The 24,872-nt window shown below is 37.3% G+C and overlaps 1 protein-coding gene across 1 annotated transcript in view; it reads left to right on the top strand.

Moving 5' to 3' along the window:
* Plppr5 (phospholipid phosphatase related 5) overlaps positions 1-24,872 on the top strand; it is a 109,212-nt gene that overhangs the window by 56,113 nt on the left and 28,227 nt on the right. Inside the window, exon 4 of the mRNA XM_046462652.2 lies at positions 23,854-24,030. Coding sequence (XP_046318608.1) covers positions 23,854-24,030 — 177 coding nt within the window. The remainder of the gene's footprint in view (positions 1-23,853; positions 24,031-24,872) is intronic.

Below are 24,872 nucleotides of genomic sequence, written 5' to 3'. Positions count from 1 at the left end.
GGCTTGTAATATTAGTGGATGCTATAAAGAAATATGTTCTCCTTAAAATTTCCACTGTCAAACACCAAAACAATCATGCAAAATTTTTCTGTTAGTTCAAGCTACTATCTCATCCTGAAAGGAAACCTCTAGAAAGACTAATTTATACTTCCTCACTTTATGAGCCAATTACAGCACAGGTTTATTTCTCTTCCCAAAACACACACTCACACTCTGCTGAAACCAATCCTCAAATTTAATCTACCAGTGATTTTATCAAGGGCCTTTTCAGATTCTTGTTTTGAGGGCCATCTCAATGGTATGAATAATCTGGGCCATTCATCTGCTATCTCTGCTTTTCTCTTTTTAAGATTTTGAAAACATTTTATACTAAAAGAATTTGCTTTCTCTCTCATTTAAATGCTTTGTTTCCATGTCAGAAAGAAAATTATCTACCAGTGTACAGAATTTCTATTCTTGACCTTCTTTTCTTGCCTGAGGACAATCTCATCCATCCCACTTTCATGTCTTTTCAAGTGAACCCTGAAAGTCCTTCACTGGCTTTAGTCTCTTTCCTGAGCTCTAGGCTTTATACCTAACTTGACATATCTATTTGGTTTTCCATCAGCTCTTTAAACCCAGAATTCAAAAACCAAAATTATGATCAAACCAAAATTATGATTTTGCCATTACTCCATGCTAGCCTTGCTTGTGTGTCCTCTGATTGGCATTCCTCCCCTCCCAGTTACCCAACCCTGAGATCTCTGAATCATTCTCAACTCCTCCCTTTTTCACACCCCCACATCCAGATGTCTGACTAATTCTGTTGGTTCCACACTTGAAATCTCTCACTCTCAGATTCTACTATCTCCCATATGTGCTTCTCCTGCTTGAACCCAGCTCTTTTAAATTATTGGCCTTGACTACTGCAGGAGTCTCTGAAATAAACTTCTTGACGTAGTTCTTTCCTCACCCTGCCCAGCCTACAGCCTGTAGCAGGAGTAATACTTTGGAAGAATAAGTTTTAATCACATGACACCTTGCATGAAAAATTCCTATAACCTTTCCTTGCCAGTCTTTCACACTCTGACATGTGGCCTATAAAGCAGGCCTGGCCCTGGATGAAATCTCATTTTGCTCTTGTTTTGGACTGAATTATGATCCCATAATTCATATGTGTGATAGTATTTTTTCAGGTGGGACTTTGTGAGGTAATTAGGATTTGATGAGGTAATGAGGGTGGGACCCTTATTATGGGATTAGTGCACTTATAAAAGAGAAACCAGAGAGCTTGTCTCCTATCTCTCTTTACCTTGAAGGGACATAGCAATAAAGTGGCCATCTGCAAGCCAAGATGGAAGTCTTCACCAGAACCTGACCTTGTTGACACTCTGATTTTGAATTTCCAGTATCCCAAACTATCGGAAAATAAATTTCTGTTGTCAAAGCCAGCCATCATATGGCATTTTTTTCTGGCAACCAGAACTGACTGGAACACCTCCTTTGTTTCAGAATACCCTTTTCAGGGACTCAGTTCTTAGTTCATGTGAACTCAGTTTATACTAAACCTCTACTAGTTCCTAAACACAATATATTTTTTAGATTTCTATACTTTTGCTTTCTCTCAGCCTACAATATTTCTCTTGTCTCCAACTTCTATATTCACCTTGTCAAGATTCTCTTCACTTTTTGCATATTAGTTTAAAGGTCTCTACTATAAATAACTGAAAGTGAATCAGGGTGATTTAGACAAAATTAGATAAGAGGACAAGCTGAAAAATGAGGCTCTGTGAATGAGCAGAAACCAGCAGAATCTAGGCAGAGAGAATCAGCCAGAAGCAAACCACAGGAAGGATGTGGCGAGGATACCCTGCCGTGACTACAGGGCCCTGGTACCTCTTCTCTCCCTGCCAGCATCTGTACTGCTACCACCCTACTGAGGGGAATGGATGCTTCACTTTTATCAACTTTGTGTCAATTGCAGGAGCATGGTTGATAGTGTGGATCACATGCCAGCAGCCTGCCTGCCAGCACTTTGGAGAAGGCCACATCCAGATTTCTTTTTACTTTGGTGGTACAATATATGTTTCCTATGTAGGAGGCATGTGTGTAGGAAATTTGCTAATTGCTGGGATTTTGGATGCTCTGGTATTAAAAAAGAAAAGAAAAAAGAATGTTCTTTTTGAAGAGAGTAAGATTGATCTTCTATTTGAAGTTTTGTCTCATCTTTGTAATTGAAATTAATCTTTCCATGTTCAATGATACAATCTAGTATATTTGACACCAGAGAAAATCGTTTTTAGTACCCCTTCTCTTAGATGAAAAATTTTTTTCAGTAAGTTATGCGATAATAATCATTACTTTATTTCTTCTTTTCAGTCTTAATATAGTTTCAGAATATGTGATCTTTAAAATGTTTCAAATAATAGTTTTTATATTTATATGACATTATAATATATTATAATGTAAAAGATATAAATTTTCAGTACAGAATTTCATGTATGAACTAAATATTGCACTTACTCAACAAAAATACTGTGCATTCACATGATTTCATTTATTTAAGTTTTAGACATAAATAAAAATTCCTTAGTAGTCACATAAATTGAAAGAATTGAAATAATTTGAGTTATCATTCTTTATCTTTACAATCATTATTCTATCCTATTTGTGTATTTCTCCTCAAACCACTGTTTAAATGCAGCTCCAGAGGGTTTGGAGATATTAACTTTATTTTTTTTTTTAATTTTTTATTGTTGGTTGTTCAAAACATTACAAATTTCTTGATATATCATATTTCACACTTTGATTCAAGTGGGTTATGAACTCCCATTTTTACCCCATATACAGATTGCAGAATTACATCAGTTACACATCCATTGATTTACATATTGCCATACTAGTGTCTGTTGTGTTCTGCTGCCTTTCCTATCCTCTACTATCCCCCCTCCCCTCCCCTCCCCTCCCCTCTTCTCTCTCTACCCCCTCTACTGTCATTCATTTCTCCCCCTTGTATTATTTTTGCCTTTCCCCTCACTTCCTCTTGTATGTACTTTTGTATAACCCTGAGGGTCTCCTTCCATTTCCATGCAATTTCCCCTTCTCTCTCCCTTTCCCTCCCACCTCTCATCCCTGTTTAATGTTAATCTTCTTCTCCTGCTCTTCGTCCCTACTCTGTTCTTAGTTACTCTCCTTATATCAAAGAAGACATTTGGCATTTGTTTTTTAGGGATTGGCTAGCTTCACTTAGCATAATCTGCTCTAATGCCATCCATTTCCCTGCAAATTCTATGATTTTGTCATTTTTTAATGCAGAGTAATACTCCATTGTGTATAAATGCCACATTTTTTTTATCCATTTGTCTATTGAAGGGCATCTAGGTTGGTTCCACAGTCTTGCTATTGTGAATTGTGCTGCTATGAACATCGATGTAGCAGTGTCCCTGTAGCATGCTCTTTTTAGGTCTTTAGGGAATAGACCGAGAAGGGGAATAGCTGGGTCAAATGGTGGCTCCATTCCCAGCTTTCCAAGAAATCTCCATACTGCTTTCCAAATTGGCTGCACCAATTTGCAGTCCCACCAGCAATGTACAAGTGTACCCTTTTCCCCACATCCTCGCCAGCACTTGTTGTTGTTTGACTTCCTAATGGCTGCCAATCTTACTGGAGTGAGATGGTATCTTAGGGTGGTTTTGATTTGCATTTCTCTGACAGCTAGAGATGTTGAGCATTTTTTCATGTACTTGTTGATTGACTGTATGTCCTCCTCTGAGAAGTGTCTGTTCAGGTCCTTGGCCCATTTGTTGATTGGGTTGTTTGTTCTCTTATTGTCTAATTTTTTGAGTTCTTTGTATACTCTGGATATTAGGGCTCTATCTGAAGTGTGAGGAGTAAAGATTTGTTCCCAGGGTGTAGGCTCCCTATTTACCTCTCTTATTGTTTCTTTTGCTGAGAAAAAACTTTTTAGTTTGAGTAAGTCCCATTTGTTGATTCTAGTTATTAACTTTTGTGCTATGGGTGTCCTATTGAGGAATTTGGAGCCCAACCCCACCGACTGTAGATCGTAGCCAACTTTTTCTTCTATCAGACGGCGTGTCTCTGATTTGATATCAAGCTCCTTGATCCATTTTGAATTCACTTTTGTGCATGGCGAGAGAAAGGGATTCAGTTTCATTTTGTTGCATATGGATTTCCAGTTTTCCCAGCACCATTTGTTGAAGATGTTATCCTTCCTCCATTGCATGCTTTTAGCCCCTTTATCAAATATAAGATAGTTGTAGTTTTGTGGATTGGTTTCTGTGTCCTCTATTCTGTACCATTGGTCCACCCGCCTGTTTTGGTACCAGTACCATGCTGTTTTTGTTACTATTTCTCTGTAGTATAGTTTGAAGTCTGGTATTGCTATACCGCCTGATTCACACTTCCTGCTTAGCATTGTTTTTGCTATTCTGGGTCTTTTATTTTTCCATATGAATTTCATGATTGCTTTCTCTATTTCTACAAGAAATGCCGTTGGGATTTTGATTGGCATTGCATTAACCCTATAGAGAACTTTTGGTAATATCGCCATTTTGATGATGTTAGCATTCGACAAAGTACAGCATCCCTTTATGTTCAAAACTCTAGAAAAACTAGGGATAACAGGAACATACCTCAATATTGTAAAAGCAATTTATGCTAAGCCTCAGGCTAGCATCATTCTGAATGGAGAAAAATTGAAGGCATTCCCTCTAAAATCTGGAACAAGACAGGGATGCCCTCTCTCTCCACTTCTGTTCAACATAGTTCTCGAAACACTGGCCAGAGCAATTAGACAGACGAAAGAAATTAAAGGCATAAAAATAGGGAAAGAAGAACTTAAATTATCACTATTTGCAGATGACATGATTCTATACCTAGCAGACCCAAAAGGGTCTACAAAGAAACTATTAGAGCTAATAAATGAATTCAGCAAAGTGGCAGGATATAAAATCAACACGCATAAATCAAAGGCATTCCTGTATATCAGCGACAAATCCTCTGAAATGGAAATGAGAACAACCACTCCATTCACAACATCTTCAAAAAAAATAAAATACTTGGGAATCAACCTAACAAAAGAGGTGAAAGACTTATACAATGAAAACTACAGAACCCTAAAGAGAGAAATAGAAGAAGATCTTAGAAGATGGAAAAATATACCCTGTTCATGGATAGGCAGAACTAACATCATCAAAATGGCGAGATATTAACTTTAGCCAAAAACTACTCTAGTGGTTCCCAACCTCTCCATAAACCTGCTCTTAAGACAGATATGCATAGATGAGTCCATGTGCTAAGGACAAATGTATGGTTGGGAGCTCTTTGGATTGACTTCCATGTATAATGCAAAATATATGAAGATTATATATAAAAATATACTAATCTGAATCTTGTAACACTCAGTAATTGCAATAATTATTTCAACTTAAAGTAATGTTCCATTTACTATTACTCCCTAACAAACCACCCCAAAGTTGTCTTGAAACACTATTTTATTATACTCACAGACTCTGTAGGTCAAATAATTGGAAAAGGCACAGTGTGGCTGCATCTCATCTCTGCTCTATGATGTTTCTAGTCTCAATTGAGAAAAGTCAAAAGCTGATTCAAAACAAACAAAAAAGCTAGGGCCGGGCGTCCACTGAAGGATTGGTCATTCACCCTTCCTTCTACATCTGGACTAGGAGGAGGTGAAGACTGAGACTGCCTACACATAACATTTTCATGGCTTTCTTGCAGAATGGCAACCCTAGGGAGTCTGACTTCCTGCAAGACTCCAAGCACAAGTGTTCCAGTGACCTAGACAGAAATTCATTTGCTGTGAGCTCATAGTGTCACATTTACTGCATTTTGTTGGTTACAAAGAGCTCATAAGACTGCACAGTTTGAAAAGAAGGGGTTTAACTCAACCTCTCCCTGGAGGAGTGATAAGGGGTGGGAGTGGGGGCTGTAGCATCTCTCCTCAAAGAATGTGTTCTGCCAAAACCAATGAAAAGGAGGGCAGGAAAGTGTTATCATGAATGGTGTTTAGAATTGCCAACTGTGGTAACAATGGAGAGCAGATATACGTTTAGTAGTTTTTACTACTATGTTTCTTTAGTGCCTGCACCTAGAAAGGAAACCATCTTTAATGTGCCACTACCCTTATTCTGATCCCCAAAGGCCTGGGTAATGTACTACTTTAAAAGGTTAAAAATGAGCCTGATTTTATTAGTATTTGTGCATCCTTATCTCACCTCCATTATAAATCTTATCACATATAAATTTTAGCTACCTCATTGCTATAAAGCATGAACATAATAGGAGTCAAGAAACTGTATTTATTGGTTGAAATGACTACAGCTATATATTAAATGCTTATTATTTAAAGCTAAGAGTTTTAAATAAATGCCTTATTCTTGTCCTTTAATAGATCTATAGTCTCAAAGTACACCTATTCATAAAAAGAAATACTCAAGATTAAGCACTGACTGATGGTTCTGAATAAAAAGCTCTAGTTTGTTAAATAAATCAAGCATGTGTACTGTTTCTGATCATTCTAATAGAACTAAGAGAAATAATGGGGACACACTTTGACATTTAGCTAGAAGCCACCTGACCTCCTTCTAAGCCCCTTCATCACTCTAATATTAACTTGAGAAAATTTTTACTCTTATGGTTGGAGATGCTGCCTGAAGGGGATCCACACACATCCTGAAGATTAGGAAGTCATGCTGCACACCATGAACAAGCCCACGTCCCTGTCATGCATGTGGACATGGAGGCAACTGAGTTGGATTCATAGATGTTGTCTGGTAGGGTCCTGTCCCTAGCTGAGTCTGTGGCTTCTCATGTCCTCAGTATTCTGTATAGCACAGCTGTAGAATCCTGAGCAGCCAACTTCAGTACAATCCTTACATACTTTTTAAAACCCATAAACTCAAGAGACTATTGTTATTTTTCATTAAAAGAGTACACTTTATTTGTGCAAACAGTTGAATATTAATTGATTTCCTTCTACTATATGTGCCAGGACTGAGAACATAGATTACATTTAATCTTCAGAGTTCATAGTTGTATGTCATGGATACTATTATAATTTCCTAAATAAAAGATGAGAAAATGGAAGCTCAGAGAAGTGTAATAACTTGGCCAGAGTCACACAATTGGTATACTGGAGCCAGGGATGCTCCTCAGGTGTACTCTCTGGCCTGCTCTGACTCACTGCCCACCCCACCAGCCCCCCAGTGCAGCCAGCAAATTAAAGAGCATGCCTGGGCTGCCTGACAATGCAGAATTTCAGATCCCGTAACCTAGGCCCTTTGTTTGGGGTATTTGAGATCTCTTTAGTTTCCCAGAAGTGTAATGTTGATTTTCAGCATGGTCCTTTGCCATTCAAGTAGCCATGGCATAATTCAAGTACTAATGGCTTTTTAAGAAGGAAAAGGAAGTCATAGTGCACCCGTCAGACAACAAGCACTACAGGAAGCCACCACACAAAAATCAGGCATATTTCTTATATTTAAGGGTTCCTAATGGTCTCTGTATTCTTATATTTGTTGCTATTAGGTTTAACTTCGTGGCACCCACTAATTCAGTTGGGCTATTTTTAACAGAATTGCAAGCACTTTAACCTATTCTTGTAATTTTTTTTCCTTACCCTATAAAGTTTTCTTATTGGGTCTCTTTTATTTCATGAAGCCTTATGGTGTTTCAAATAAAACTTTAAGATTCTTACAAATACAATTAAAATAGAGAAGATTAAACAGTAAAATTGAATGATCATATGAAGTGTTACTTAAGGATGATAAAACTTTACTCCCATTTACAAGAACTTAGCGCAGGCCCCCATCGTTGCTAGACTGCAGTACTAATAAAAAAATTTCTTATTAACCTCTTATTAAGCCAGTTGTGATCCATTCATTCTTTATGTCATTGCCCAAGTAACTTTCTAAAATGGAGCTCCTACCATGAAGGGCCAGCTTCATGCATGTGTACCTTGTAATCACACAGGGCCCCAGACTGGGTTTTTTACTGCTGTCATGGCCTCGTAAATCTTAATGAATCTTAACATGGAGCTCCATGCATTCATTTTGCACTAGGCTCTAAATTAAGTAACCAGCCCTATAACATACAATCAAATAATGCACTACTGCCTCCACACATTCCTCCCATAAAGGCACTAGAAGCTCTCTGCAATTTCCTAAGAATTCATGGAATATAGTTTAGAAGCAGCTGGGATTTCTGTAAGCTTTCTTCAACTTTTAAAATTCTGTAATTGTATGAACCATGAAGTGCTTTCCTAATAGAGTTATTAAAGTATATCAAAGAGAGAATACCTACACAAGCACCTCAGCATTAATCCAGAGATAATGAACCATGCACTGTGTCACTTCCTGTGTGTTTACTTCTTCATTGATCCTTTGTTTGGTGGTTTGTTTTATCAGGCACATCACACTATTGACTTTTATTGACCTGATGGTTAGACACAAATCCCTGCATTTTTCTTCAGCAGTGACCATAAGCTTCTTCTTTAAAGGCATAAATCTAGATTGGAGTTTTTAGTCATTTTCATGGTCATTAGTTGTCTTAGTGTCCAGTAACATTTCTAGAACATAAAAAATATAAGTTTTTATTTCACTATACTTTTATATTAATTTACAGCTCTTGGACCATGTGCTAGAGAAGAAATGTATGTCATAAAAATAACTATGAATAGGTGAACTTTCAAACATCGAAAATAACAATCAATTCAGACAACTTCACAAACAACTACTGAGCATGTGGGGCACATAGGGGTTCCGAGGATCTGAGACAAAGTTGCTGTCTTTACTGTGAGGGTGCTTAACACTCAGGTGCTGCTTCGAGTGAAGGGCCGAAAACCACCCAATAACATGTTTAGTAAGTGCTTTCACAGACAGGCACAGGGTGATGGGGCGGCCAGTAGGTTGCCAGGAGACAGATGTGGAACGTTGGGAGAGGAAGCCAGGCAAGGATGGCCAGTGGTTAAGGAGTTCATTGATTTCCTAGGGTTGCCATACAATTACTACTAATGTGGTGGCCCCAAATCACAGAAATGTATTCTCTTATAGTTATGGGGGCCAGAAGCCAGCAAGGCTTCCTGAGGGCCAAGCTCCCTCTGAAGACTCGCGGTGAGAATCTTTCTTTGCAACTTTGAGCATCTGGTGATTCTAGATTTTCCTTGGCCTGTGGCAGCAGAACTCCAAGCTCTGTCTCCACGAGGCCACATTTGCAGCGTTCCCTGTGTATTCCCCTCCTTTTCTCTTTCTTCAAAGATACTTTCTATTGGGATTTAGGGCCCACCCCAAATCCAAGACGATCTCATTTTGAGAGTCTTAACTACAACCACAGTGACCCTTTTTCCAAAAAAAGGAATATTTACTTGTTCCAGGGACTAAAACTTGGACATATCCTTTGAAGGGGCACTACTCAACTCACTGCAAGGAACCAGAGAGATGAAGTGACAGAATGTGGGTCTCTTGAAGTAAATTGTAAGCAGTCAGCGTGAATAGAGCATCAATTCTGGGGAGAGAGTGGTAGATTGAGGATGGAGAAATATGAAAGGCCACATCAGGAGGGTGTTTTCTATCATGCTTAGAAGCTGGACCCTTTTCCTGAATGCAGTAGGGACTTGACATTGGCCTTCCTGAGAGCTTTCCACACTCTTGCTCACCCCATAGGGAGGTGAACTGGTGATGCATGCCCAATCCACTAAGCAAATCTGGTAGTATTTGTCTTAACACATTTTAAATTTTAATTAGTTAGCAACCTTTTAAAATTGGTGAATTTTATATTAGAATTTTGTGTGTGCTTATTCTTGAAATGTGAGTACTGTGGCGGCACTGGGTGTATGTTCACTAATGGCAAGACGGTGGGGGCTGAGGACTGCTGTCCCCTCTCTAAAAGCAGTTGTTCCCTCCTGCTGGCCTCATCCTCATTTACTACCTCCTCAACATGAGACTGGGGCCAGTTACATATGTCACCATGCTTTTGCTGTTAGCTTTCTCTACTTAGACTACTTGGCTCATTTATATTACTTTATTTGTCCTTAAAGTAAATGAATTTACACCTCTCTCTTTAAGGTTCTATAAAGGTATTTCCTCTTTTCCCTCTGCCTAAAATCTCCTTCCTGTTCCTCTTCTCCTGCCCCTTCATCTTTCAGCTTTTCATGGAAAGAGCCCCCACAAGAAGCTTTGCCCACCCCTCCCCATGTTTGGGTTGGCTTTTGCTTCAATTTTTTTTTTCTTTTGTTTGAGGCAAGGAGAAGGTCTTTGTATACTTGAGGCCTAGAAAAAAAAAAAAACATTGATCAATCTGACTTCTATTTTCTGAAAATTCTTCCTATGATTTGTGCTCCTGAATATCTATTCACATGTCCCAGGATACACCTTACCCCATGAACCTCAGTGCCCTTGCTGTCTTCACTACATGCGTTGAAGGCAACCCCAGTCCTGGTCACCTCTTCACAAGAAAAGGCTTTCCCAATTCAACCAAAACATTTCTGAATTGATCGATATAGCTTCAGGACTCACTCAGCTCCTCATTATCCATACTTGCTTCTTGAGTGGCATTATCTCATCCTGTCCTCAAAACAGCTGTTTTGCAATTCTTTTCTCTCAATTCTGAAATCTCAAAGCGAACAAAGCATGATGAAACAAAAAATTACCCTCTCAAAGTAGGTCTATTCACTTTTTGTTTGTTTATTTGTAGATAGAAAAGCCTAATCTGACCTGATTTATTTGGTACATTCATGCGAGGCTATTTATCAGTTCTTTGCTGTTTTGGTGTAGAGATATGAGTGGAGTTTATCATGGGGCATATCATGCAATGCCCTGAAGGTGTCATTGAAAGAATGAGCAGTTTGTGGGTTATGATTTGGAGGTGAGATGTCCCCCAAAAGTTCATGTGTGAGACAATGCAAGATGGTTCAGAGGAAAAATTATTGGGTTGTGAGAGTCTTAACCAACTCAGTGATTTAATTCCCTGATGAGGATTAAGTGAGTGGTAACTGAAGTGGTAGAGTGTGGCCGAAGAAGGTGGGAATTAGGGCATGGCTTCGGTGTATATGTTTGTATCTGGAGGGTGGAGTCTCTCTCTGCTTCTTGCTAATCATGATGTGAACTGCTTCCCTCTGCCACACACTCCGCCATGATGTTCAGCCTCATCTTCAGCCCCGAGGAATGGAGCCAGCCTTCTATGGACTAAGACCTCTGAAACCATGAGCCCTCAAATAAACTTTTCCTCCTCTATAATTGTTCTGGTCAGATACTTTAGTCACAGCAGAGAAAAAGCTGACAAAAACAGTGTTCATTATATTACCTCTGAAGATCTGCACATTCTGAATTCTGGAATGCTTCCCAGCTCCAGGGTTCAGGGTTATAGAGCTGTAGCAGAACAAACATTGCTGGTTTCCACATTGACCAATGGGGAAACTAGGGCTCAGTGGACATAAGCCACTCAGCTTACAGCATAACCCTGATGAACCCATATTAGGACTGAGACTTAGATTCTCTGATTCTACCTGGGGCATGATCCACTCCCAACAGGCACTTAATGTGGACGCTTCCTGCAGGGTGGAAAGAGATGAGAAAGTGGATTCCCTTACCCCAAGCCATTAAATTTATTAATTTTTCAAAGAGAAATAGATTCCTGGAAAATATGAAATTTTTTAGAGTGATATACACACATAGATAATAACTTATATAGTACTTAAGGCCCAAAAGCCATGAAATTATATATATTGTGGAATTTGTTATAAATTTTATATATATTTCTGTTCTACTTAGATATTACCCCTCTAACACAGATCCGAGTTGAGTTCTCCAAAGCAGTGTTTCCATTCTTTCATTCAATGAGTGCTTTTTGTATTCCTTAAATGTGCTGGGACTAAACATAGAGTAGGGGACAAGACAATTATCACCCTGCCTTATGGAAGTCCACGCCAGTGTTTTAACTCAGTTATTGGAAACTGGTAACACATCAGACATGAAGATTTGGCACCTGGCTCAGGTTTGAAAAGTCTATTTAACCCATTATGCATTTAAAATGTATTATTAACAGTGCCATGGTTCTACCATGGGTGTACTATTTCAATGAGAAGACAGGTCAGTTCTTAGTATATGTCTGAACATAGTTGTCCATTTGGATGAGAATAGAAATGCCCTGACCAGAAGCTGCTTTTACTAGTTATGAATAGAACTAGGACTAGTCATGCTTTACTTCTCCCTCACCGTGGTACTTTCTTCTTCCACCAATGGTGTCCACTCAGTTCACACTCATGGACACATGCAAGCATACATCCAATTATAAGACAAATCCTAGTGATTCAATTTCTTTAATATTTCAATCTGCTCATAACTGCAGCCATTACTCTAGTTCAGGTTGTGACAACCCAACACTTGGAACCACTTCAGCCAAATTATTATTTTAAAATTCAAGTGTTCTTATCACGCACACCAAAAAATGATAAATTGGTGAGTAGTGGACAGGTCAATTGACTTGACTGAATTTTTGTATAATGTATACATAAATCAAAATATTGCTCTCTACTCCACAAATATACATGATTATTATTTGTTAATTTATTAGAGTGGTTTTTAAAAACTCCCCAATGTCATTTTCTTGTAACCCTTTAATGTTGTCCCACTTTCCTTTTAATGAAAATCCAAACTCCTTCACTCAACACACAAAATCTTTTGAAACCTGGTCCCATCAATCTTCCTGGACTGATTTCCTGCCACTCTTTTCTCTGTATCACCCACAGCCACCTCCCACACAGCCTTCAGTCTGACACACTCAGTTATTTTCGGGTCCCCCAGTTCCTCCTTAGAGCATGCTCTTACCTCTACTCAAGGAGTCCTCATGCCCTTCCTGCCTCAAGACTGAAGCAGAAATGGCTTCTCTGACTTCTGTACTATGTGCAGCATTCTGACAGAGCATGGGCTTTGTCGCCAAACTGCTTGAGTTTGAATCCCTTGTTCACCACCTATTAGCCTTAATTTAATAGGTGAGTTACTTAACCTTCCTGTGACTAGTTGTAAGTACCAACATCATGACATTATTTGGATGACTGAATTGCATACATATAAAGCACTTAGCCCATCCCTGGACTCTTACAAAGCATTCAGAAATATTAATATTTTTAAGGATTAACTAGCTATTGAGAGTGAACCAATTCCATGCTAGGCACATAAACAAAGTGCAAAGGACGTTTCTATCCCTTATAAGCTAGCAAAGGAGAAGGAGATATATTATTAAAATATAAAAATGACAACTCTTTTCATGATAGGAACAAAATACTGGGTAGCAAAATGAGAAGGATCTATCCCTCTGCCCCAACAGCTGGCCTGAGGCTGATTATATGATTTGAGAGGCAGGAAAGCAGAGGTATCTTTTGACTTCTTGACAGCCTGGGTCCTCTGAACCCATAGCTTTTTGGTGTGAGAGGTAGAAGGTGGTGGGTGTAGAAGAAGAGGTTATTGGAGTTCATCCTCTCCCACATTCTCATTCTTAAGAGGAGTAGGAAACTAGGTGAAGGCTCATAGGTGGATCTAAGCAACTTTCAGTTGAATGAAAATTGGGAAATAGAAGAGGGAAATCTCAAGCCCTTAGAGGGAAAGTAGAGCCCCTCCAGAAACCCCAATCAGAAAACCATCTAACCTTTACTTATTACCCAGTTAGGATTAGGAATAAGGTCAGAAATATCTATAAGCAGACTCTCAAATCTGAAGACTTCCTATAAACTGTCACACCATAGTTAATATGTATGATACTTATAGTAATGATTAGAGGATCGATGAAGTACTTCTTGCTGATTTCAAACCTGCATTTGGCACTATTCAGATGTACTCCACAGTAACCATGAGACTCAAAGCCTTGTAGCACACACTTCTCTTCCCTGTTACAATAGTATATTTATCATCTCAAGATTTGATTTTTTCTCATTATTTTATAATTTAAGACAGTATTCAGAATCTAAAATCCAGTTTCTCTGATTCTAGGTGACATATGGATATGTATTATATATTATACAGTATATTTCATTCAAAGATCATGTATAAAGGTAATCACAACATAATTAACTATAGTTTTTTTTCTTAATGACAAACATCTGAGAAATATTTTGAGTCCTAAAGATTTAACTGCAAATTCAAACAATTTTGAGAATTAGTCAGAAGTACTTGAAATATACTTTCCCAGGTTCACCACTAGTTTCTTGTCCTCAACATTCAAATGAAATTTTTGGCTTACATGCTTTAATAGTTTTTCAGGTTCTACTTATTTCATTTGCCTTTATAGTAAGCCAAAACTAATCCCTCAATTCATCCAATTGTCTAGCGCATATTTTTATACTATTTACAGATTTACAGATTGGTTTTTTGCATGTTAATTTTAGTTCCTTACTTGCTAGTCAGGGTATTTAAAATCTCAGAGGTGATAGTCTTGATATCATAGCAATCAAATATATTTTGCTTGCACGTAACTCCTCACATTCACAGAGCTTGCTTTTTATTCCATCAGAAGTAGAAATAAGACAGCAGCCTATTTTTATGTAAATCTCAGCTTACTTTTTATCTGGTGTATGAAAAATGAATGTTAAGTGGTAAATAAGTGTAATTCTTGATTTCATAGATGACAATGTCCAGTGAAAGTGTTTTTGCTCTTCTTCCTGATGAATGAAGTGCCATATACTTATCAGGTGTGCAATATACTTATCAGGGGGTCATGCTGGAGAGAAATGGTCTCCATGTGAAATCAGCTGGGGCTGCACTTCAAGGATAAGGTAAATGAGGCAGTGATGAAGGAGCTGTTATTCACAGCCAAACCATCAATTGGCCATTGTGCTGAGGGCAGCTGAGTTACTGAGCGTATTCTGATCTTAACTGCATGTACCAGCTGGTCCAGAACACTGAGGCTGTTGTTACTTACATCACATTTGTGACTCCCTAATGTTACCCATTCAAGGACGTCAACTACAGGATAAATTCTGTGTTCCTGTTGATGTAATCTTTTGTTGGGTACCCATCAAGGATATTGTAAAGAAAATGGATGTTTGTGCTTCATTTTTCAAATACAATAAGCACCATTATCTCCATGCCCATGTTATGCAATTGAATTTATTATTTCTCTCAGCAAATACCTATTTTTAATACAAATAAATCATTTCAATTCTTTATGTTTATTCTAGTCACAGAGAAAACAAAAGTCTTCACATACCCTATGACAGTAATAAAGTGGACACTCCTTCTATGATTTCTATGCCAAATCCCACAAAGCGAATGTTATGATTATTTTCATTTTACCAATGATATATCTAAGATTCTCAGAAGTTTAGCAATTTGATTAAGGTCTCCATCTAGACCCCTGTGTTGTTCTGCCAGAAAAGGAACAGTGAGAAAAAGAGAAAAACTGAGAATGTATTCGGGATTCTTCCTTTCCCATGCTGTTCCTACTCTGAAAGGTAGGTGCTCACAATGAAGCTTAGATCCACTATGGAAAATAGAGTAGCTTCAGGCTTTATATAATCCAGAATGTAGTAAATTAAATTAATGACTTCTGAGGGGGCAAAAATATGTGATACTTTTCTTCACCTATCGTAAGGCCCATGACAGTGCTCCTATAACAAAGGAGAGGCTCACAAAAAGAAAAGCATAAAAATTGTATTGAACCAAAGTTTTAAGTTACATGGGAGACTTCGGAACTGAGGACCCAGTGATTCAGGGAAAACAGTCTATTTTTATGCTCAGATTCAGTGCAGAATAAACAACCATGTAGATGAGATTGCATAGAGGGGTATGATCTAATGTGACAGACTCTGTTAGATTCTTCTTGGTTTCAGCAGTATTCCTTTCTCTATGGTATTGGCCAGGACCCCTTTGTAAGGAGGGTTTCACAGTATAAGGGGGATAATGACTTTTCTAGGTTTTATGACCCACCTTGAGGAAGAAAAATTCTGATTTCTATGAATTGTTTCAGGGGTAGGGGGAAGCAGAGGGGAGTCGGGAGGGCAGGAAAAGGTCAGAGAGAAATCATGCTTCTGAAACCTTCTAATTTCCTTTACTTCAAAGTATTAAGAATGCCAAAATGCTATGCTTTGGTGTATAATTTTCTGAACCCTAACACTTCAATATACTATCACTTATTATACTACTATCACCACCTCCCCTGAGAGGTCTGAATTATGTGAATATAAATATGTTTTCTAAAATCCTTGGTCTTTCCACTACTGCAGGGCCTTCCATCATAACTGTTATTACATGCACTACCAGATACCTTTGATAGCAGTCTGGAAAACCTAGCAATGTGGATAAGAATATCAGGTATGAATGCAATGATAAGACGTTCAGAACACTGCACATTGGCTTGGTAAATAAACCCCTCATTTTTTTTTTTTTTTACTGTCACTTTACCAAGTTGCATACAGATCTCTTCTGGAGTGCCAGAGGATCACATCCTTGAAGTTGTCTTATTTGGGGGAAATCTGTCTATAAACCAGAAAACTAATATGACAGATATCAATGTAAAAATTGAAAGTGATCTTGACAGGGTGGGATGTTGTTTTGAATGCAATAGGAAATTTCAATTTTTGAAGAGTCTCAGAAGTCCAGGATAAGGGAAAATAGGTAGGCATTGATCCATGTAAACAAGTCATGGAAGACTTAGTTTCTTTTTACCACCATAGATATAAATATAATATGACCAATAATGTTTTGAGGTTATGTTTTAAAAAATAAGTTATGTGCTTTATTAGATTGTATTAATCAAAGTTATCAATTTAAGAGATCAGTATAAAGATAATCCAGTCCTAACCTGGCTAAGATATTGAGTAAAGTACAGAGTGCAATACGGAACAGTCCACCTGACTCTGGGTGGGGTAGAGGATCTGTATTCTGCAGAGCTTAATTTGGGGCTCTGAATTTTTGGAGAAGAATGAGCATATGTTAAAGTCTCTATTTTGCCGAAGAATCTGGCCACTGCATTATTCTCACATCAGTAGATGAAATCTAACTTGTGAATCTGTAGGAAGAAAGAGGTAAATGATAAAAGTGTACATAATAATCACCAGCAAATAAACAATTATGGATAATTTCAGTTGCAGTATTTAAAAAAGGAGAAAAATGTCAAAATAACATAGTGAAAAATGAAGTAGCATGAAAACAAGAGAAGGAATAAAGTCCTCCAAATGCTCAGCTACAGGACCATCTTAAACCTACCAATCTTCATTCACCAGGTTCTGCCCCCAGTATGAAGATTCTGGGCCTGTTATGTTTTCATGTTCTGGCTCTGACTTAACCCCTACAGTTCCTGAGAACTCACTGTAGATATTACTGCACTCAGTACTCTACCTTTGCCCTAGAATTTAATCCTTCCAACACCATGTGGCAGTATTATAATGATCACTTGCATTTGATACCTAGATAACCTTACATGAGTTGAACACTTCACACCGTGGCAGTGCTGGGATTCAAACCCAAATCCTTCTGGTTCCAAAGCAGAGTTCCTAATCACTATGCCATGGTTATCTCTTCCTATGGAACATTTTTATAAATATTAATTCAGTTACACATTAAATAGATATTGAGTGTAATAGTTTTCTATTGACATAATGACAAATTACCACAAATGTAGTGATTTGAAACATCACAGATTTATAAGAGTTCTGTATCTCAGAGTCCATCATGGGTCTCCCTGGACTAAAGTCAAGTTGTCATCCAGCTGCAAACCTCAGGGTGTTCTGAGGAAGAATTCATTGGTCACCTTTTCCAGCTCTAGAGCTATCTCTGCATTCTTCCCTCCATCTTCACAGGCAGTACCATTGCATATCCATATCTCTTTCTGACTACAGCCAGGGAAGAATCTGTACTTTGAAGGACTCGTTTGATTAGAGAACACATTCAAAGGAAATAGTATGGAACCCAAAATAGGTTCCTAGGATGAATGCATGGACATCTTTAGGGGGCTGACATTCTTCCTAGCACAAGTGCCTACTCTGTAACAAGCATTGCTCCTGACAAAGAGGACAAAGACAAGCTAGTGCATTAGTCAGCTTTTTATTGTTGTGACCAAAGGATCTTCCAATAAAAACTCAGAGGAGGAAAAAAACTTATCTTAGCTTACAGTTTTAGAGGTTTAGTCCAATGGGGACCAGCTCCATTGCTCTAGGCCCAAAGTGAGCCAGAACATTATGGTGGAAGGGCCTGGCAGAGGAAAGCTGCTCCAGTCATGGTGACCAGGAAGCAGAGAGAGAAGGTGGAAGGGCCATAGGGAAGATGAACCTTTCCAGGGTACACCCCCAGTGACCCACCTCCTTCACCTTCAGCCATGCCCCATTTCCCTACAAGTTACCACCCAGTCAGTCCACTTGAACTAAGATGGACTGATGGATTACTGCTCTCATAATCCAATCATTTCATCTCTGAATATTCCTGCATTAACACAGGAACTTTGGATGACACATCATATCCAAATCATAACAGCAAGTAAAAAAATACGTTTGCAAGATAATAACAGTGATAAGTACTTTCAGACAATAAGTACTTTCAAAAGTGATATGTACTTTCAGACAATCAGAGTTCAAAATTTATTTTCACCCATCCACGCCATTCATGCTTCATTCATTTAATAATTTTTGAGTGGCTCCTGTGTAGAAGATCTTCTATGTATATCAGGGAGAGTAATGACTGGATAGAAGTTCTGTGCTAATTGGCTATTCTAGTGGAGAGAATGATTAAACATAGGTACATGCAAATGGAAAACATGATTCAGGTAGTAACAAATGAAACAAAGAAAGTATTCTATGCTCTGTCCCTTGAATATCTGCATTTACCTTAATTCATGCTTTTGTTTAATAAATCTAGTGTTTATCTAGTGTTTACTATGGGTCAGGCACAGTGCAAAACACAAGGCATACAGTGAAGAACCCAGACTTGGTTTATATATCCTCACTCTAATGAAGAAAACAACTAAAATTAATAATAACCACAGATGGTGGGAAGCACTCTGACAGAAGACAGACAGAGTTCTTTGAGAGCACATTATAGGATTACCTATGTTGTCCTGTGTCTAAGATAGCTCCCGTGGCCCTCTTTTCCCTTACCTGGAGCTGTAGTATTTATTCTTCAAAATCAAGCCTTAGCTGCCTTCTTGAAGAAACTCAACACTGATGCACAGGAGATGCTTAACAAACATTTGGGTTTTTAAAAAATTTATTTTAATAATAGTATTGTTTTATAAATAGTATAATAGATTCTCAATCTATTCAAAATATAGATCTTTATTATAACAAGTGAGTTAACTCACATGACAGATATAATTTGGGCATAATGATTATATTTTAGTCAAAGTAAACAAATATGCAAAATATGTATGTTAATTATTGTATATTTGTATAAACAAAGAGAAAATGTGCAAGAATATATACCAGGTTATTAACAAGCAGCAAATGATCAACTTTATCCTTCTGCACCTTAGTGCTAACAGTTATTTATGGAATAGGTGCCTGAGAACTATTAATATGGCTAAATGAGTTGGCCTGTAAGGCAGTGAGCTTCCACTGACCCTTGAGGACTGAGTGAATGCTGTCCTGCTCAAATCATATCATCTTTCTGTTTGTGTTTATTTAAGCTACATTTTGACATCTGCTTAATCAAGATGGTTTCATAAGTGAATTAAAAACCAAGAAAGCATAAATAATAAATTCCTGTCCTGTATCCAGCTCACTTAATAGATTATTATGCCATAATTTCCTCTTCTGCAAATTAGTAATAATAGACTTTCTGTAAAGATAACACAATTAGCCTGGTTAAAATGCACTTGGTTTCATAAAGTACTACAGAGTTGCCAAGTACAAGTGAAAACTCTAATTTTTCTTTTGTTATATCCATGCTAGCTGATTATGCTCCAGAAAAATCTGTGCATTATAAATAACTGCTATGATCTGCCTTCAAGTTAAATCTTTCTTTATACATTCTTATGTTGACAGGCATCTATGCTGATTTAATAATTTATATGCACAATGAAACCCATTACTCTGTATAATTGAAATGCACTAATAAAAAAAATCTGTAACTTGAAATTCTCATAACCCTGGAAATTAAGTCACCTTCTCGTCTTCCCTTTGCATCTGGACATGAAGTGGGATCTGATAGAGAAAAAAAAAAAACATCAAATTCCAGGATTTTTCTGATACAAAATCTTTTTCATTAGTTTTGAAAGTGGCCATATGGTGTCTTTGGGTCCCATATAAGCCTTGTTTAAATCATTAAGGTAGTTTAGGAGAAACTTCAGCACATTATAGTACAAGCTCACAGGTTACTATGAGTCTCCACAGTTTGAACAGGTAAAGGCTGAGCTGTATCTGAGATGGCCTTTGGGGATAAGGCAAAGCAAGCCTTTATCAAAGTCATATAGATTCTGTAGGAGGTTTTGTACATGAACCACACTTACCCTACTTTCCCATTTCTCGCTAAGGGTGGAGTATAAATGTAACCTCACTCCTGTGATATTATCGTGGCTTTGTTTCTCCTGTCTTTAATTCCAACTCTCTTATGTTTACTGATATTCAGTTTTTGTCCATCAACCATTGCTCTCAACAATAAATCAAGAAGAAAGGAAAAGTAAGAAATACTTAGGTGCTTAAGTACCTAAATATCTTCCCCTTAATTTCCATTTATATCTCTTCTTTCTCAACAATGCCATCCCAATAATCAAGCTGTATACTCTTCATAACAAGCTTTACCTTGGTTCTGTTTTCCCATTTTTGAGATGAAGAAGGTAACAATGGTAACTAAATTTCAGGGATTTTTTTTAAAAGAATTTAATAAGATAATGTAATATATTTAGAAATTTTCCCTGCATAGTGATCACTCATTAAATGATGACTATAACTAATATTAGTGGTATTAATATTATTCCACTGTACCATATTTGTTTTGTCTTAGTAAGGATAGGCAATCTTTAGAGTTCTGACAGATGTGAAAAAAGGCTAAGGTAAGGAACTATCAATCAGTCCTCTAACTATATTAAAGGAAATCTTACAAGCAGTCCAAATACCACTCTCCCTTCATACAGAGGAGACATCCAAGGAATAACTAACTGCCTTTGCTGCATCACTGGAAACCTGATGTGGCACAATACCCCTGCCTTGGTAGTCATGAAGGCAGAACTCTTGAATACATTTAGAATGACAAAACCATCTTTTTCTCTTTCTCATCTCTTCCTATTTCCCTGTCCTATGTGCTGATCCTTGTAACTGAAATTATTAAGCTCTACTGAGCACTGGCTTTGAATATACAGAACTAATTTTGAAGATCACAGGCCAACATGGGGACTATTTAGTTTTTTAGGGTTTTTTTTTCCCTTTAAAATATTGGGACTTACTTAAACTGAAAAGTTTTTTCTCAGCAAGAGAAACAATAAAAGAGGTAAATAGGGAGCCTACATCATGGGAACAAATTTTTACTCCTCACACTTCAGATAGAGCCCTAATATCCAGAGTATACAAAGAACTCAAAAAATTAAACAATAAGAAAACAAATAACCCAATCAACAAATGGGCCAAGGACCTGAACAGACACTTCTCAGAGGAGGACATACAATCAATCAACAAGTACATGAAAAAATGCTCACCATCTCTAGCAGTCAGAGAAATGCAAATCAAAACCACCCTAAGATACCATCTCACTCCAGTAAGATTGGCAGCCATTATGAAGTCAAACAACAACAAGTGCTGGAGAGGATGTGGGGAAAAGGGTACTCTTGTACATTGCTGGTGGGACTGCAAACTGGTGCGGCCAATCTGGAAAACAGTATGGAGACTCCTGGGAAAGCTGGGAATGGAACCACCATTTGACCCAGCTATTGCCCTTCTTGGACTTTTCCCTGAAGACCTTAAAAGAGCGTACTACAGGGATACTGCTACATCGATGTTCATAGCAGCACAATTCACAATTGCTAGACTGTGGAACCAACCCAGATGCCCTTCAATAGATGAATGGATAAAAAAAATGTGGCATTTATACACCATGGAGTATTACGCAGCACTAAAAAATGACAAAATCATAGAATTTGCAGGGAAATGGATGGCACTAGAGCAGATTATGCTTAGTGAAGCTAGCCAATCCCTAAAAAACAAATGCCAAATGTCTTCTTTGATATAATGAGAGCAACTAAGAACAGAGCAGGGAGGAAGAGCAGGAAGAAAAGATTAACATTAAACAGATACATGAGGTGGGATGGAAAGGGAGAGAAAAGGGAAATTGCATGGTAATGGAGGGAGACCCTCATTGTTATACAAAATTACATATAAGAGGTTGTGAGGGGAATGGGAAAATAAACAAGGAGAGATATGAATTACAGTGGATGGGGTAGAGAGAGAAGATGGGAGGGGAGGGAGGGGGGATGGTAGAGGATAGGAAAGGTAGCAGAATACAACAGTTACTAATAGGGCATTATGTAAAAATGTGGATGTGTAACCGATGTGATTCTGCAATCCGTATTTGGGGTAAAATTGGGAGTTCATAACCAACTTGAATCTAATGTATGAAATATGATATGTCAAGAGCTTTATAATGTTTTGAACAACCAATAAAAAAATAAAATAAAATAAAATATTGGGAACCAGGATAGATTGCAAAGGGTTAGGACTTGGCTAGAGACAAAAATTGTATCATTTGTACTCTTTAAATATTCATACTGCCTCTTCTGGCAGCTAACAGGGCTTCACACTTTGCCTAGAGAGGGGAAAAACACAAAAAAGATAATTACAAAAGTTCGTAGTGTTCTAAAATGGTTGCTGTGATCTAAAAACTTAAATATTTTGGTCTACTCCCCTAGGCAAATGCATTTTTTATTCAACTCATGGCAATAGTCAGGTGATTATATACATTTCTAGGTATCTTTCTGGGAATATTATCATTACTGCATACTTACTGACATTAAAACCATAAAATTTGATTGTGCTGGTAAAGCTATCTCTTTTGTAATTACTTTCCTATTGACTATAATAATAATTGACACCTTTAATCGTCACATTTGCTTATGAAGTAATACATGATTTAAATATGAGCAGGTGAACTCTAGAGCAAGTCAGATTAGGAATAGGAACAAATGATTCTTGAGTATGGTGGCACATAATTTTTCATTCAGTACAATCAAATAACACTACATAGTCTTCATTAATGTGTGTGAACATGCCAAAAATATAAGTATCTATTTATTAGCTGATACATTTCCATCATATTTTTTTGTTATTGTCGTCCTAATTTTTGGCTGATAAATTTACAGAAAGTAATTTCACCATTTCAGATAAAAACATAAAAATAGACCTTGGCACTGTATTGACTCTTAAATTCCTTCTTCAAAGTAATATCTGTTTGTTGGAAATTGCTCCATTTTATTTTTTTAAGCAATATTCACAGTTCTTATTTTATCCAGCATGCGTCCTGCCATTATGACATATAACAGTGAAAACATTATAGACATTATCAGTTTTCCCCTTCTAAAAATATTGTTAAGATCACGCTAAAATGTAAATTCAAATAATACAAGAAAAGGTATGTTAACAATTTTTTTCTTTTCAAAAAGGCTACCTAGAATATCTGTGCTCATTGTTCCTAGGTGATAATAATTGGCCAATAGTAAGAAATGGTCACAGCGAGTAAGTAAAATTAAATAATATCTAATCTTAAATTGTGCTTTAATGAAACTTCAGTCAAAAAAATTCTTAAACTACATTAATTGAGCCATATAGTTGTATATATGTCTGTAATATTTATGTGTACATACATGTAATATGCTATGCATAGAAAAAAAGAAAATACCATCAAGGAAGGTCATGTTTTTTTACTCTTTCAGATGTACATTACCAACACAATCAAAGCCAAAGGAACCAGACTTGCCAAGCCAGTTCTATGCTTGGGATTAATGTGTTTGGCTTTTCTTACTGGACTCAACAGAGTAGCAGAATATCGAAATCATTGGTCAGATGTGATAGCAGGCTTTCTGGTTGGAATATCTATAGCAGTATTTCTGGTAAGTCAAATTTATGTAGATACTATTGGGTTTTAATTAACATGAAAAACTGCCTATAAGAAAATACAAGAGAGAATTACTGAGTTTGTCTAAATGTGGCATATCACATGATCATACTTAATATTTTAAGTCATTCATTTCTTTTTCCTCTGACATATGTTCTGCTTAATGTCAGGTTGGGGGATGAACAAATTAATTCTACACTTAAAGATGAATAAAGTATTTTCAGATAAAATGTATCAGGGCTAAAACCAGTCCTCCCTGGATAGATATAAAACTGGACTGACCGTATGGATATTTAAACAATTTCCTCTGGGCAGTTTATGTCTGGAGTATCTGAACAGTGCCTATTTGAATAATCTAGTGCCTTGCCCCATGCTTTCCAGGAACCAACAAGTCACAGGTGCTCTGACAGTGCCCGCTTGTGAGAAGGGTCATTTCATTTCGATAACTAAAAATTTGTGGAGAGCTTCCAAGGAAATGCCACCTCAAGTCATATTTCACCATATAGGGCAGAGAATTCTCACGAAGTGAGCCTGCCATCCATATTCCTATTTTAAAGTAACCTTGGAATATTTCTATAAGTTCTGGTGGTTGAAAAAACGTATTTGAGTCCAATATTAGAGTGTATCAATCCATTATAATTGTAGGTATATAACTTTCACCTGGATGACAAATTGTAGAGACTATAAATCAAAGCATATTTTTGCATGGACACATTATAATTTATAAGAAATACTTTATTTCCATTTTGATTGCATTTGAATTGCTTCTCACTCTAACCTGTCCTTCCTCAATCTCCTTCCACTATTCAATAACCAGTAAGTAACCAAAAAATGTAT

The sequence above is a fragment of the Marmota monax genome, unplaced genomic scaffold, assembly GCF_021218885.2.
Source record: "Marmota monax isolate L192 unplaced genomic scaffold, Marmota_monax_Labrador192_F-V1.1 WCK01_AAM20220418_F8-fsc00070, whole genome shotgun sequence".
Lineage (NCBI taxonomy): Eukaryota > Metazoa > Chordata > Mammalia > Rodentia > Sciuridae > Marmota > Marmota monax.
This window is presented reverse-complemented; position numbering and strand designations above follow the sequence as displayed.